Source organism: Humulus lupulus, chromosome 6 (genome assembly GCF_963169125.1).
Source record: "Humulus lupulus chromosome 6, drHumLupu1.1, whole genome shotgun sequence".
Classification (NCBI taxonomy): domain Eukaryota; kingdom Viridiplantae; phylum Streptophyta; class Magnoliopsida; order Rosales; family Cannabaceae; genus Humulus; species Humulus lupulus.
Genome location: NC_084798.1, coordinates 6,781,002 through 6,794,915, shown reverse-complemented (window position 1 = coordinate 6,794,915; position 13,914 = coordinate 6,781,002). Strand labels below are relative to the sequence as shown.

Here is a 13,914-nt window from a genome sequence, read left to right as displayed (position 1 = left end):
AATCTCGATATGTATATATATATATAAAGCCCAAACACTGAGATTTTTTGGGTTAAGAGAAAAGCGCAATCTCTTCTTCTCTAGGGTTTGCGAAATTGCTTTCTCTTCAATCGAAACCCTAATCATTGATCACCAGGATTATTAGATCGGACCAGAAAGAAAGAATGTCTCGGTGTTATCCTTATCATGGACCTCCGAATGCGAACAAAGGAGAGGCCTTGGACGAGTTGATTAAGGTTCGTTGAGCAAATCTGGTTTTTGCTTTATTAATCACAACAACAAGGCCTCTCTTTTTACTAGCGTATCGAACAATAATCGAGTTTGGAGGGATTTTGATTTTGTTGTCTGTTCGATGGATTTTGATTTTGATTTATGTGGATTTTGGGTAAAATTGATAACTTAAACGATCTAAAACATATCGAGGTTAAGTTAAGAACGTTGTTCTGTTTTTATTTTTTTATGAAATTGTTTATTATCGAATAATGAGAAACACTGATACCCAAAAAGATTTTAGTACATAACATTTGAATGTGTAATGGGTATTTGTGGATTTGGATGGTTCTTTGTTCTGCTCTATACAGTGTCTTATGATTCTCGTTCTGGTGCTTCAATAGCTTCGAAAAGATAAAGATGAAACAAAGTTGAAGAGGATAAAGTTGAGGAAAGAATGCTCAAGAAGTACTGAGACAGAAAAATGTGATAAAACAGTGAAAAAGAATGATTTTCAAGAGAAGAAGAAGAAGAAGAGAAAAAATGACTTTAACGGTGGGCACCTTTCTAAGGCAGTTGTAGAGGAATCTGATCAAGTTGACTCGAGTGATTTAACTCAAGAAGACGAGCAACCCACCATAAGCAACAACAAGAAGAGGAGATTGCATGAGGTGGAGCCCTTGTCTAACGATGGTGACAAGGAAAGTGAGTTCCTTTTTTCTAATCTTGAACTCGTGTTTGTGAGCACCATGGTTTTATTGATTTTAGACACTGATAACAATCTATGTCTGTTCATTCAAATTTATTGTAGGAAGAAAGATTCGTATCCGGATACCCAATATTGGATTCGGGAAACATAGCTTTAAACCCTGCCGGGAATTGCCATTGGCTATACCAGAGAGCAGAAATGAAACGAAGAGGTGTGGACTCGCTCTTAAGCAATGCCAAGAGTTGCCATTAGCTACACAAGTGAGCAGCAAGGAAAGTAAGAGGCACGAAGCTCAGAAACTCTTCCCTAAACAAGGTCGAGAGTTGCCTTTGGCTATGCAAGAGAGCAATAAATTTGAGAGTAATGAACCTCGGAAACTCTGCCTTAAACTATCTCCAGAGTTGCTTAAACAACGCCAGGAATTGCCATTAGCTCCACAAGTGAGCAGCAAGGAAAGTAAGAGGCACGAAGCTCAGAAACTCTTCCTTAATCAAGCTCGAGAATTGCCTTTGGCTATGCAAGAGAGCAATAAATTCGAGAGTAATGAAGCTCGGAAACTCTGCCTTAAACTATCTCCAGAGTTGCTTAAACAACGCCAGGAATTGCCATTAGCTCCACAAGTGAGCAGCAGGGAAATTAAGAGGGACGAAGCTCGGAAACTTCCACTTAAAACATCTCGTGGGTTACCTTTGGCTGTACAAGAGAGCAATAAATCCAAGAGAAATGAAGCACAGAAACTTTTCCTTAAACCATCTCGAGAGTTGCCATTAGCTCCACAAGCGAGCAGCAGGGAAATCAAGACGGGTGAAGCTCAGAAACTCTGCCTTAAAACATCTCGAGAGTTGCCTTTGGCTATTCAAGAGAGCAATAAATCCAAGAGGAATGAAGCTCAGAAACTGTGCCTTAAACCGTCTCAAGAGTTGCTTAAACAACACCAAGAGTTGCCATTAGCTCCACATGCAAACAACAGGGAAAGCAAGAGGTGCGAAGCTCAGAAACTCTGCTTTAAACCAGCTCGAGAGTTGCCCTTGGCCATACAAAAGAGCAACAAATCCAAGAGTGATGAAGCCCAGAAACTCTGCCTTAAACCAGCCCAAGAGTTGTCCTTGGCTGTACAAGAGAGCAATAAATCCAAGAGTGATGAAGCTCAGAAACTGTGCCTTAAACAGTCTCAAGAGTTGCTTAAACAGCGCCAAGGGTTGCCATTAGCTCCACATGCAAGCAACAAGGAAAGCAAGAGGTGCGAAGCTCAGAAACTCTGCCTTAAACCAGTTCGAGAGTTGCCTTTGGCTATACAAGAGAACAATAAATCCAAGAGCAATGAAGCTCAGAAACTCGATCTTGAACAGCAAGAGAGAAGAGAATCCAAAAGGGTCTCGAAAACCAGTTTATGTGTTGATGATGATAGTATTCAACGCCCGGACTATTTGTATAGAAAATTGATAGAGCATTGGGTTCTTCCAAAGATTGACAGAGAACATAATGATTTTGAGGACGAGTGGCTTATTGGGCCAAAGCAAGAAAACAGGCAAGAGTCCAGAATACATGAAGTAGCAAATGTTGTGTCATGTTCTATGAGCTCCAGTTTGTGGCCAAAAGCTCACTACTTACCTGAAGCTGATATGTTTGCCCTGCCTTACACCGTGCCCTTTTAATTTTTGATGGTTACCTTTATATTTTTTTAATTTTTTATTTGGTTCATTGTCTTGACCAAAGAACAAAGAACGATACTGAAATTTTTTCACATGACAAGAAGTTATTATACGCAGTGCAATTTTGTAAAATATGAATCAAACTAATTTACAATTTTCCTTAGAATATTGATAGAGATAATGTAAAAAAAAAAAAAGGCAAAATGTGTTGGTCTAAGTAGGCCTATGCATGCGAGAAGCTAAAAGAAAATGACACTGCGTTCATTACTTATACTCGAAGAATAAGAGAGTAGTGAGGCCTCCTTATCTAGACTTGGGAGTAATAAGCTCAAGGCCACCCATGAATGGCCTCAGTGGGCGAGGGATAATGACAGAGCCGTCTTCTTGCTGGTAATTCTCAAGCAGACATACGAGCATTCGCGGTACAGCACATGCTGTCGCATTTAAGGTGTGAACAAACTGTGGTGGTGCACGGTTACTCTTCCCCTTTTTAGGGGTGCTCCCTGCTAATGTTTCCGAGGGGCGATATCGGATACCAAGGCGACGGCTTTGATAATCTGTGCAATTTGATGCGCTCGATATCTGTTTGAGGATGAATTTCGATTTCATTAGGGATTAAGAAATGCTACTAACAATGTCAAATGATCAGATGACAATAGAAGTGGCAATACCTCGCCAAACCGTTCTAAACCAGGCATCCATGCCTCGATATCATATTTGCGGTAAGCAGGAGCACCTAAATCACCAGAAGCCATATCCAAGATTCTGCCAAGAAAGTTCATCAATCATGATCAATCAAAAACAGAGCAGGATAATAACACAACCAATTAGAAGCCACTGGATTGAAATTGCTAACTTATAATGTAGTCCAAGGGACGAGAACATGTCTTCTTCAATTCTGATGAGCTCCTCAAGATACATCTCACTCTCATCCGGTCGGCAGATGATGAACATCTCTGCCTTACTGAACTGGTGAACCCGATACAGACCCCTGAAGGTAAGCATAGCCAGTTAGCAAAAACATTGCAGCTAAAGAAGAGTGACACGTATAGGGTCAATTATCAATCCAAAAATGACATATTCCAGAGCATTTTATTTGTTGAAAGCAATGTGGCGTATAGCGTGCTGAGAATTTACCTTGTTGCAGCACCAGCAGCACCGGCTTCGGTACGGAAGCAATGGGAGAATGCCACATACTTTAGGGGTAGCAATGATTCAGAAATAATAGAATCCATATGAATTCCCCCAACTGGAATCTCTGCAGTGCCTATGAGACACTGGTCACTACCCTCAATAGAATAGACCTATGTTTAACTTGAACATGATCAGTACAATGGTAGAACTATCAAAGTACCTTAAGACTCAAAGAAAAACAAATGCATCCTGCGTAAAGTAACTGAAACCTTCAGGTGATTTCCAACAATTTACCTCCCAGCAAAATATTTTAGCTTTTATTTGTTAAGAAAATTATCTTTATGGAAGAAGTAGAAAATTAAAGCTATAATAAAGCAAGGGAGAAAGATATATACCTGTGTGTTTGTTCCACGAGGTTGAAAACCACATTTTTCAACAACAGAAGACCTGACAAGTTCTGGGGTTGTTAGTGGTGTAAAGCCACTTTTCATAACTTGTGATAGTGTCCAGTTAATAAGCGCCATCTCTAACATAACTGCTTCATTCTTCAGATAATAAAACTTTGATCCACTGACCTGAAAATAAGGACTTTAGTTGGTGTAAAAGCCTATTACAAGTGACAGCTCAAACAATTATATATATAGGATTGGATTCAAAGCTTAGTTTGATGTAAGGGGTGGGATTATTTATATAAATATATATATATAGACACACATACATGGCTTCAGCAATTATATGAACATTTATACCATCATGTCAACTAAAAGGATCAAAGAAAAAAGATCATCATGGTACCACTGAAGCAGCATCAAAATCAAAAAGATCAAGCTCTTTCCCGAGTTGTTGATGATCCTTTACAGGGAAGCTAAACTCGCGTGGGGTACCAACCTAAGAAAGCACATTGATAAGTAGGAAGCAAGCAGAGCAAAACAAAATCCAAGACACCTTAAGAGATGAAAATGTAAGAAGAATACCATCTTTCTTATGGTTGCACAATCTTCCCCGCCTATTGGAACATCTGGATGGGTCAAATTTGGTATACATTGAGCTTCCTGCTGAAGGTCGTCGGTGAGTTTAAGCAGGTCTTCTTCCAAACTAAGAAGTTCTTCTTTCAGATTCTTTCCTGAGCAAAAATATAACAAATGACAAGTAATAATAAGAACAAATTGAAGAATCCTGCAAGGAAAAACAGTAACTAGCACAGGGGAAACGAAGGCACTACTAATCAATCATACCTTCTTCTATCAGCTTCTGGCGCTCAGATGGTTCAAGCTTTCCTTTCATCTTGTTTGCCACCACATTCCTCTCTCCACGCAGCCGCTCAACTTCCTGCTATCTGTGAGTGAAAATTAGCTAAAATTGAGCAAGAAAACCCGATTCGTTAAAAATCGACAATATGCTCCATTTAAACAAACAAAACAACTTAGATAGGATTCAATCAAGACACACCACCCATACTAATTGTACATGTCAAATGCACAACTGAGGCTCATCAGAAAAAACTATTGAACCATTACTTGTTCAAAATGTTTTCTCTCACACACACTATGCTTATTATTCATATATTCAATAGTTCTGCACAAAACCAAGTTAACAGATATAAAAAGAGCCGATAAAGAAGGATAAACCTTGAAAAATGGACCTTTTGAAGATTAAGCATTTTCTCATACAGCTCGAGTACAAGCTCCAAATTTGCATTGGAGTTTCTGTTACTTATGTTGACAGCAACAGCATCCTTGTTATCCCTTATCCATTTAAAGTCAATTGCAGCTTTCCATTGTTGTTTCACAACTGCATTATATATCAATCATATACACGTGAGTTGAGTCTGTATCCAATTCAATCCAAGATTCAAAATTGAAGTAAAAACCATTCATAAGAGAGAAAGATAAGAATACCCTTTTCATCTGTGGAGTTTTCCGTTGTTTTTGTGGCTTCAACAGTGGAGGTGGAGAGGGCTCTAATGGGGAAAGAAAACGAATGCCTTTCAGGACTGTTATGTCGATAGAGGAAGGTTTTGGAGAGTGACCTGAACACCAAGCGAGAAGAAGAAGAAGAAGAGGGAATCGCCGCAAACTTGAGGGCGTGTAAGGTTGTCCCGCCCAAACAACACTGCAAACCCATTGAGTTCCGGTGCTGTGTTGAAACTCAGTGTATGAGTACGAACCACTAACCCACTGCTCCGGAGAAGATGCCTCGTCTATATTTACCCATTTAGTGGCTAAGCCAGAAAACTATGCAAAATTATTTACAAAAATAAATATAATTTTTTAAAAAAACAATTATGCATTTATATTGTAATAATTTATAGAAGAAAATTTCTTTTTTGACAAGACATACAAGATGAATTTAAAGTTGGGGATTTAAGGAATTATGATTTATTGTAAACCTATAATGTTAAAAGTAGAATTATAAATTATTAAAATTGAATAAGAATTATAAAGTTTGAATTAGCAATAATAATAAAGTTTGAATTGTAATTTTTTATAATGTAAACATTTTCAGTTTTATGAGATCAATATGATTTTAATTACAAAACTATTTTTTTGTTAGTTGAAGTTTTATAGTTTTATTTTAATTCTTATATAATTTTTCTTTACTATCTTTAGGGTAAGTACTACATCTAAGTGTTTATCTGATCTGATTCAACATTTTTACTTCTAATCAATCCAATTAAAGGCTGGATGTTGAAAATAAGCATCCAATCCAATCTGATTTAGCTTCAAAACCCAATCAAATTTGATCTAATTATAATTGGATTGGATCGGTTTTTTTAATCATGTTTTTTTTTATCTCTTAACTTAAATTTTAATATTAAAAAAATTAACAAATATAAAAAAATCATACAAAAAACTAACAATATTTAGTAATAATACTACATTAAAATCTTAAAATTATCACATTAAGTCCTTAAGATGATGGATTTACAAGTTAAATATAAAGCTTACACCACAACTATTAAAATTTAAAACTAGTAAGTCTCAAACTAATAACTAAAGTACTAATATAGCATGAAAATAACAATAATAATATCTCCAAAGTGCTAATATAGGATCAAAACAACAACAATAATAACATGTACTAAACGACAACTAATATAAACTAACATAATTAAATATATTTATATTTAATATAATATATATTTTTTAATTAAGGTTTGATTAGATTGGTTCCTAATTAATTTTTCAGAGTATCATCCAACAACCGATCCAATCCAATTAATATCCAACTTTTCAAATCCAATCAAATCCAATTGTATTTGGATATCTAATTTTTTATAATTAGATTGGTTCGGGGTAATTGGATTGGTTTGAATCCTTAGCACCCCTACTTGGAACCATGATTTACAAGTTGTATCAATTAGATCTACAACATTTATTTTATAGCAATTAGATTCTCAACCTTATTGGCTCACATATGTTATATTTTATAGAATTTTTCTCTATTTTTTACAACTTTTATTCTCTTTGATAAATTTTGTCAAAGCTAAAAAAAAGTACTAAAGAAAAAGACAAGAAAATTGGCTGATGATGGATCTAAATTTGATTTGGAAAATACTTTTAAAATTAAGTATAAAAGATATGGAGAAGATAACAATGGAGAGAAGAAAGTTTTGTAATACAATGGTTTGGACCCTTGTTATGGATATTTGGTGCTTCCAATAAGGATAGCTTATGGAAAATTCTCAATGCTTGAGAATTTAAGGGTGTGATTGGTAGATTATCCAAATCTAATTTTATCATTTTAAAAACTTGAAAATAATGAAACCTATAAGAATAAGTGATTGTTAAGATATTTTTAAAAATAAAATTCAAATCGGTATTACCTTTTCTCTATTTCAAAATCATTGTATCCTAAAATCTATAAATTTATTACTTTATTATATATTTAGATTCTATATCAATTACATATTCAGTTTTTTAAAATCGAAAACAGCTTTCAGATACTAACCAATCACATTTTCAAAAACATATTTTCAAACTATAAATTCAAATTTTATTTTAAAAACACACTTTTTGAAAATACAATTTTTCAATCACGAATAATATACTTACAAATGGAAGACACTTATGCTGGTAAGCTTTTATGGAACATCACTAGAAAGTTGAAGATCCATCTTAGGCATAAAATGTTATGGTGGGAAACGCTTTTGGTATGACCTCCCCACCAAGTCAAATATTCAGTGGATATTGACAACTAAAAAGATTAGCTATAATTTTTTAAGCAAAAAGATACAAGATTATTTTATCTTAATATAATTGACTTCTTTATTGGGGATTCTATAATTGATGTTCAACGTTGATGTTGCTATAAAAGAACAATTTGTATTATAGAAATGACAGCAAAAGGTTGTTTCAAAATGGCTTGTTCTTCTACAAGTAATATACAGCAATACAACCTATTTATGCCTTAAATTACAGGCAATAATAAAAAACCAATTAACCAAGCAAAAAAAATTTAATTTGAGAACAAAATTGTAGGTTTACATTGGAAGGGACACCCTGCTAAAATAGCAGACTGAGCCACTTTAACCACTCAATAAGAATGAGCAGTGCAACTTCTTTAACTGCAAAAAATAAAACATATAAAATAAGATTAACAGTGCACTGAGATCAAACTGTACTGTGAAGAGTAGCAAATTATAACACGAACATTGCATACCTGTCTTCATCACTACTTATTTCGGATTCATCATCGTCTTCTTTATAAATAACGTCATCTACATCTTCATCATCGTCGTCGTCGCTTTCATCTATGTCGTGTTCTTGCTGTAATGGTGTTTTGGGATGTGCTGCCTTGTTAATCTGTCCACCAAAAGGATATTAAAGAATTTAAATAAACAACAATAAGATCACATAAGGTTTGCCCAGAGCAAAGGAAGATAGTAAGAATGTAAATTTACTGACCTGTGCTAAAACAAGTTGCAAACGGCCGGACAATTGCAACAAAGACTGAATTGCTGTTCCTCTGCTTTTGGAAACCTGTTCGGAGAAAACATTCTAAAAGTCAGGTAAGTGATTTCATGATGTTCATGTCTTAATTCCGGAGGAGTTAACGAAATATCTTGGGTGAATCTCCCACTTAAGAAAAACATGTAAATCCAAAGATTTTCTAATTTGGGACAATCCATTGTGGAAAAGGCATATTATTCCAGGTGTAAAAGTAGGCTATGGCGCATTAAAGATAATCAATATAGTAAAAATGTCTAAAAGTTCTGTGTACCTTCTTTTAGACAAGAACACAGCTTAAAAGCTTATTTAAAAGGCGCATAAGTATATCTCATATATCTATCCTAAGCATAATACTGGGGAAGTGAATGATAATGGCAAGATCAAAGTAAGAATATCGGTAGTAACAGGAATTAAAAATACCTTTGCAACATTTACCTTGAACAAGGAATTAAGCATCTGAGTCACTGGTTCTTGAGACGAAACATGATGATTATGATTAACCAATATGCTGTAAATCCATGGCATAACATACTTTCCACTGCACGACCTATCACAAGAAAATAAAAGCCAGTTCAATCGCAAGATATTCTCTCGAAATATAGCATTCAACAACAGTACCAGCTATACATTTAAATATGCTCGAATATGAAAAAATGGAAGTAAAAGAACTTACCCTGATTGCCACAAAGCCATCAAGACACCAAGTAACTTGCATGCGTCGCCAGGTACTTTTGATAGCACTACTGCCTTCATCTGGCAAAACAAAATTAGCAACACATCAGTAGTAAGTTGATATAGTGCCGAGATGCCACATTGTTGCCAAGAATGCTGAGAAGAAGACATACCTTCTTTTGCGGTACAAGAGCTTTGAGATCAATGCCTTCGAGTATAGTAGAGTTTTGTCTTGACTTTGAAGTAATATCATCTGCTTCACTGAGCAATCCTGATGATCTTAGACGGTCCTCCATGCAAATTGCTACAGACTCTGCTTCCATCTCTAAAGCATCATCTGCACAAACCCACAAGGACATAAACAAATACAGCCAAAGAGCCAAATTATCAAATCAATAATTGCACACCTTGTAAATGCAGGTATTAAATGACACTCTTGAGAGAATGTTATTGTCCAGATCATTACCTTTGCCCTTTTGAAACCCACTGTCAACCAAATCTTCCATTCTGTCATCAATGCCGGTACTCAAAGTTTTATGTTTGTTCTTTTCATCATGAGAATCAAACACCTTGGGAATAGAGAGTAAAGCATCCCCAGCATGTGCGCGGTCCAAAGCAATAACTGCTTAATCATTGGACAAAACAAATTAGCTACAATGCAAGATCAAAACTAATTATCACAATACAAGAACTACAAATATTACAATCTCACACATAAATAATATTTTACAAAAGAAAATGTAAGATAACAAAAATAGTAAAGACCGATAACAAAGAAAATTCCGGTAGATATGCACATAAACAACAAATGTTTTTAGATATAATACACAGGAAAGCTTGTGAAACAGAGGAGTACTGTGAAAAAGTTTTAAAAGAAACAATCATGAATATGCTTACCTCCATTTTGCGCATCTCGACCTTTCTTAGATTTCACAAATGACTGTGTCATTGGTAAAAGGACCCCATCACGGGAGGTACTCAACTTGATGTCTGTGCCATGATGCACCAAAATTTTCTGAAAGGATGGCTTTACTAGTAATCCATAAGCAGCAAACACCTGACCGGAAGCAGGTTTAGTAGAATCTTGTAGTCTTGCAGCGAATATTGTAGGTAATGCACCCTTGTAATTCTTAACAGAAATGTCATCAGACGATATTGATATTTTTGTAGGCTTGGCAATTTGCAATTCTTCAATATTTTTTCCAAACCATAAATAACAAACACCAACTTCCGAAATGGCTAATACATATACACCGGCATCATCAGCTTCTCCATTACGTACGCACTTACTATCCACAAAGACAGCAGGGTGCTCCATTGCAAGAACACAGCTTGCCGATTGCTTTTTTCCACCACCAACATTCCATACTGCAATATATCTTTCACCAACTGCAGATGAAAGAATGTACTTACCGTCTTCAGAAAAAATCAAACAGCGAACAGCTCCCTATTGAATTATTAAAAAAAACAGTTAGCAAATCTGCGTAGACTGTAAAGAAAGTATGCTTCAAAACTTGAAGAATAAAAGAGTAAATAGCATGTGTGTTGTGTGTATAGATTTTTCCAAGTTGTAAGTATAATTGAATAAGACTCACAGGATGGCCAGAAAACTTTTGCATTTTTTTGTGATCAGAAGATTTGAAAATCTTCAATTGCCCAGCTGCAGTTGCTATAATATTTCCATCTGATTTGAAGAAAGCATGAGTGAGAAGAGTATCAGCAAAGCAATAAATGCCAGTCTCTAAGAATAAATATTTCTATCAGACTTTCTGTCTGACATTAACTATACAGAATGCAAAGAAAAGGGATCACAAATCCCCATAAGCAATAAATCGCTATCTAACTAAGGCCTATTAATACGGAACCCTTTATTGAATTAGCAAAGCAACACTTGAATTTGCAACTTTCTATAAAATAAAATAAAAAATAGTCTCCATAAATCTCAGCTAAAATTTTCAAACTATCAATATGCCAAATCAGTCAGTCTCTCAGTTGCTGAAGACTTTCATCACTGTTTTTTTATCACAATTCAGAAAAACTACAGCTAATTGTGTACATCCAGCTAAGCCAAAACACTGCAACTTAACTTAACACACTCTCAGATATTACTACTTACTACATTAGTTTTCTAAGACAATCATAGAGAAAAATATTATAGGATACACACCCGGAGAAACAGACATTGATGATATTGCTTTAGTGGAAGCTTTAAACTTCCCCAACAGATTTCCTGTCAAAGAATCAACTTGGCATACCATCCCATCAGAACCGGCTGTGTAGACACATGAAGCATTTCTAGAAAATGATACGGCACTAACACCCCTGCATAACAGGAACACTGAGCTTAGTAAAACAACCAAAAAAAAAACACAAACTTAAAAAGCCTAAAAATTGTTTGAGAGCTTACCCAGGATGGCAATCACTGACTCTCCATTTCAACTGGCCAGCAGACACGTCGAGTGCCAAAACATCACCACTACCAGTCCCTAAGATCAACATAGAGCACCCAAGCTTCCTTTTTTTCTGCTTAAACCATCCCCATCATTAAAAACTCGAATGAGCTTATTACATAAACAAACCAAATAATTCTTTCCAGGACTCAAACACGAACAAAAACATTTAAAAATAGAAGAAAAAGTAAAAACCTTTCTTTCCAAAGAGAGCCATTTCATGCACGTATAATCAACTGAAAGATGCCCTTTTTCTCTTTCAGGTTTCGCTAGTAAGCTACTCTCTTCAGAAGCCACCATGTCCGTAAACTCGGTCTGGACCTGACCCTTCACTGTGTCCCATATCTATAAACCCCATAAACCAAATATATCAAGTTCTAAAACAATTCAATTCCACTGCCCCAACCGAACAAATAAACAAAACCCACATAAAAAATTTATATAAAAAAATACCTTTATTCGGCCATCGCCTGTGCTAATGGCGAACAAGTCCTTGGAAGGACTAAACGCCGTCAAGAGGTCTCTGATATTGGAGGACCCCATTGTCGAAACTTAATGGCTACCCAAAGAGACAGAGCAGCATGCAAGTCCTTGAGCAGCTTAGCTTGGCCGAGCGATGAGCAGAGCACTACCAGGTTACGGCAGCGAATGAAGATGGTGGCAATGGAAGAGACGAAGAGGAGGAATAGAGAGGCTTAAACCTCGAGGTTTTGTGTTTCGTCTAAACGGCGTCGTTTTCCCTAATATTCAAAATAATATTAAGATTAAACCCACACCTCAGTTACTCCGATTAAGATCCAGTGGTGAGAAAAGTTTGTGTACCTTGAATGAGGATGTGATTTGGCCAGAGAGAAGGTGGCAAGGAGTGGCCAATCGGCGAGAGAGTGGGAGCCGGCGAGAGAGAGCGTGGCGGAGTGAGTGAACCGTACCAGAGATGGGAGAGAGGGAAACACTATCAAACCCTAGTTTAAGTTATTGGGCTTCTGGATTGGGCTTAACTTTGGGCTAAAACATTGTATTTTTGCAAACTATAAAAAAAAAAAAAAGATTTTTTATAAATATGGCATTTATGCTATTATTGTACTATGGAGATTATACTTTTCTTAATTTATATGGGAAAATTTATTAAAGAAAAAAACACAATTGCTAACTAACTAAATATGAGAAACTTGATTAAGAGTAAAATTATGGCATAAAACAACTTTTATACAAAATTATGAGAAACTAAACTCATAAAAATGAAAATTCTTAGAAAAAGTCATAGAATAACTTTTTTTTGAGAATTTTTTTAAGAAAAAAATCATATTTTTGCAAACTTTATTAAAAAGCTCATATAAAATGTAATTTCCTCAAAAAAAAATATATAAGGGGTCTTTCTTAAAAAAAATAAATGAAATTACATTTTATATGAGATTTTTAATAGGGTGACAAAAATATGGTTTTTTCCCAAAAAAAAAAATTAAAAGTTAAACTATGCCTTTTTTTAAGAATTTTCACTTTTATGGATTTATTTTCTCATATTTTTGTATAAAAAATGGTTTATGTCATAGTTTTACTCTTAATCAAGTTTTATTAATTTGGAAAGTATGTTTGTAATTTGATTATTATTTTTTTAGCTTATTTGTTTTTTTATATAACTAATTTTACATTAAATTTTTCTTTGGTTATTTTGCAAAAAAATTTTTAATATAAATTGTGTTTATTATTATTTTTTATTTATTATAAATATTTTTTCTTTTTTTTAGATTGTACGTTTCTTTTTTCAAATTCTGGGTAAGGTAACCAGTTATTTGATTGATTTTTTACAATTATGTAAAAAAAATCCTAGAGCTAGATTAAATAACATATATCAGGAGGAGTAACCAATTATCCTGAAAGGAGTTACATTCTGCCATAAAATGGTAACCAGTTACTATAAGAGGGGTGACGGGTTACTCATATTAAATATAAAAATAAACATCAAATTTGAATGTAAAAGGGGAAGAACACTTCACTAAAAAAGAAAGAAAAAGTAACTATGATTTTAGTAACATAGGTAACCAGTTACCATAAAGAACCCAGAAATATACACACACATCAGAACATGAAGGTAACCAGCTACCCCCAGAAATATACACACAAAGAATGAGAAGGTA

General features: G+C 34.9%; 3 protein-coding genes across 7 annotated transcripts in view; 1 reads left to right on the top strand and 2 right to left on the bottom strand.

Annotated features, from left to right (window-relative positions):
* Positions 1-5,960, bottom strand: part of LOC133781552 (serine--tRNA ligase, chloroplastic/mitochondrial-like) — a 38,956-nt gene extending 32,996 nt beyond the window's left edge. The window contains exons 1-10 of one of the 4 annotated variants that reach the window (XM_062220590.1): positions 5,604-5,942; positions 5,348-5,496; positions 4,941-5,034; positions 4,680-4,828; positions 4,501-4,593; positions 4,101-4,280; positions 3,709-3,875; positions 3,428-3,562; positions 3,243-3,336; positions 2,651-3,153 (exon numbers count right to left, since the gene is read on the bottom strand). In XM_062220590.1, coding sequence (XP_062076574.1) covers positions 2,875-3,153; positions 3,243-3,336; positions 3,428-3,562; positions 3,709-3,875; positions 4,101-4,280; positions 4,501-4,593; positions 4,680-4,828; positions 4,941-5,034; positions 5,348-5,496; positions 5,604-5,829 — 1,566 coding nt within the window. In that variant the 5' untranslated portion in view covers positions 5,830-5,942 and the 3' untranslated portion in view covers positions 2,651-2,874. Of the gene's footprint in view, positions 1-2,650; positions 3,154-3,242; positions 3,337-3,427; positions 3,563-3,708; positions 3,876-4,100; positions 4,281-4,500; positions 4,594-4,679; positions 4,829-4,940; positions 5,042-5,333; positions 5,497-5,603 lie in introns of those variants that run through there. The other 3 variants (XM_062220593.1, XM_062220594.1, XM_062220591.1) reach the window with 3 other exon arrangements.
* LOC133781550 (uncharacterized) lies at positions 50-2,703 on the top strand. The gene is made up of 3 exons (XM_062220588.1): positions 50-236; positions 615-915; positions 1,022-2,703. The coding sequence occupies exons 1-3, from the start codon at positions 165-167 to the stop codon at positions 2,572-2,574; spliced, it is 1,926 nt and encodes a 641-aa protein (XP_062076572.1). The 5' UTR covers positions 50-164; the 3' UTR covers positions 2,575-2,703.
* Positions 5,961-8,010: 2,050 nt separating the features above from the next.
* Positions 8,011-12,726, bottom strand: LOC133781549 (uncharacterized). Of its 2 annotated transcripts, none has more exons than XM_062220586.1 (14): positions 12,602-12,726; positions 12,233-12,519; positions 11,975-12,124; positions 11,737-11,852; positions 11,497-11,651; positions 10,925-11,013; positions 10,227-10,776; positions 9,796-9,951; positions 9,503-9,666; positions 9,331-9,410; positions 9,078-9,204; positions 8,613-8,687; positions 8,368-8,510; positions 8,011-8,272 (listed from the first exon to the last, which is right to left on the bottom strand). In XM_062220586.1, the coding sequence occupies exons 2-14, from the start codon at positions 12,320-12,322 to the stop codon at positions 8,269-8,271; spliced, it is 1,899 nt and encodes a 632-aa protein (XP_062076570.1). In that variant the 5' UTR covers positions 12,323-12,519; positions 12,602-12,726; the 3' UTR covers positions 8,011-8,268. The 2 variants fall into 2 exon arrangements, with proteins under 2 accessions (XP_062076570.1, XP_062076571.1); XM_062220587.1 differs by having other exon boundaries at positions 9,093-9,204.
* Between the last annotated feature and the right edge of the window lie 1,188 nt (positions 12,727-13,914).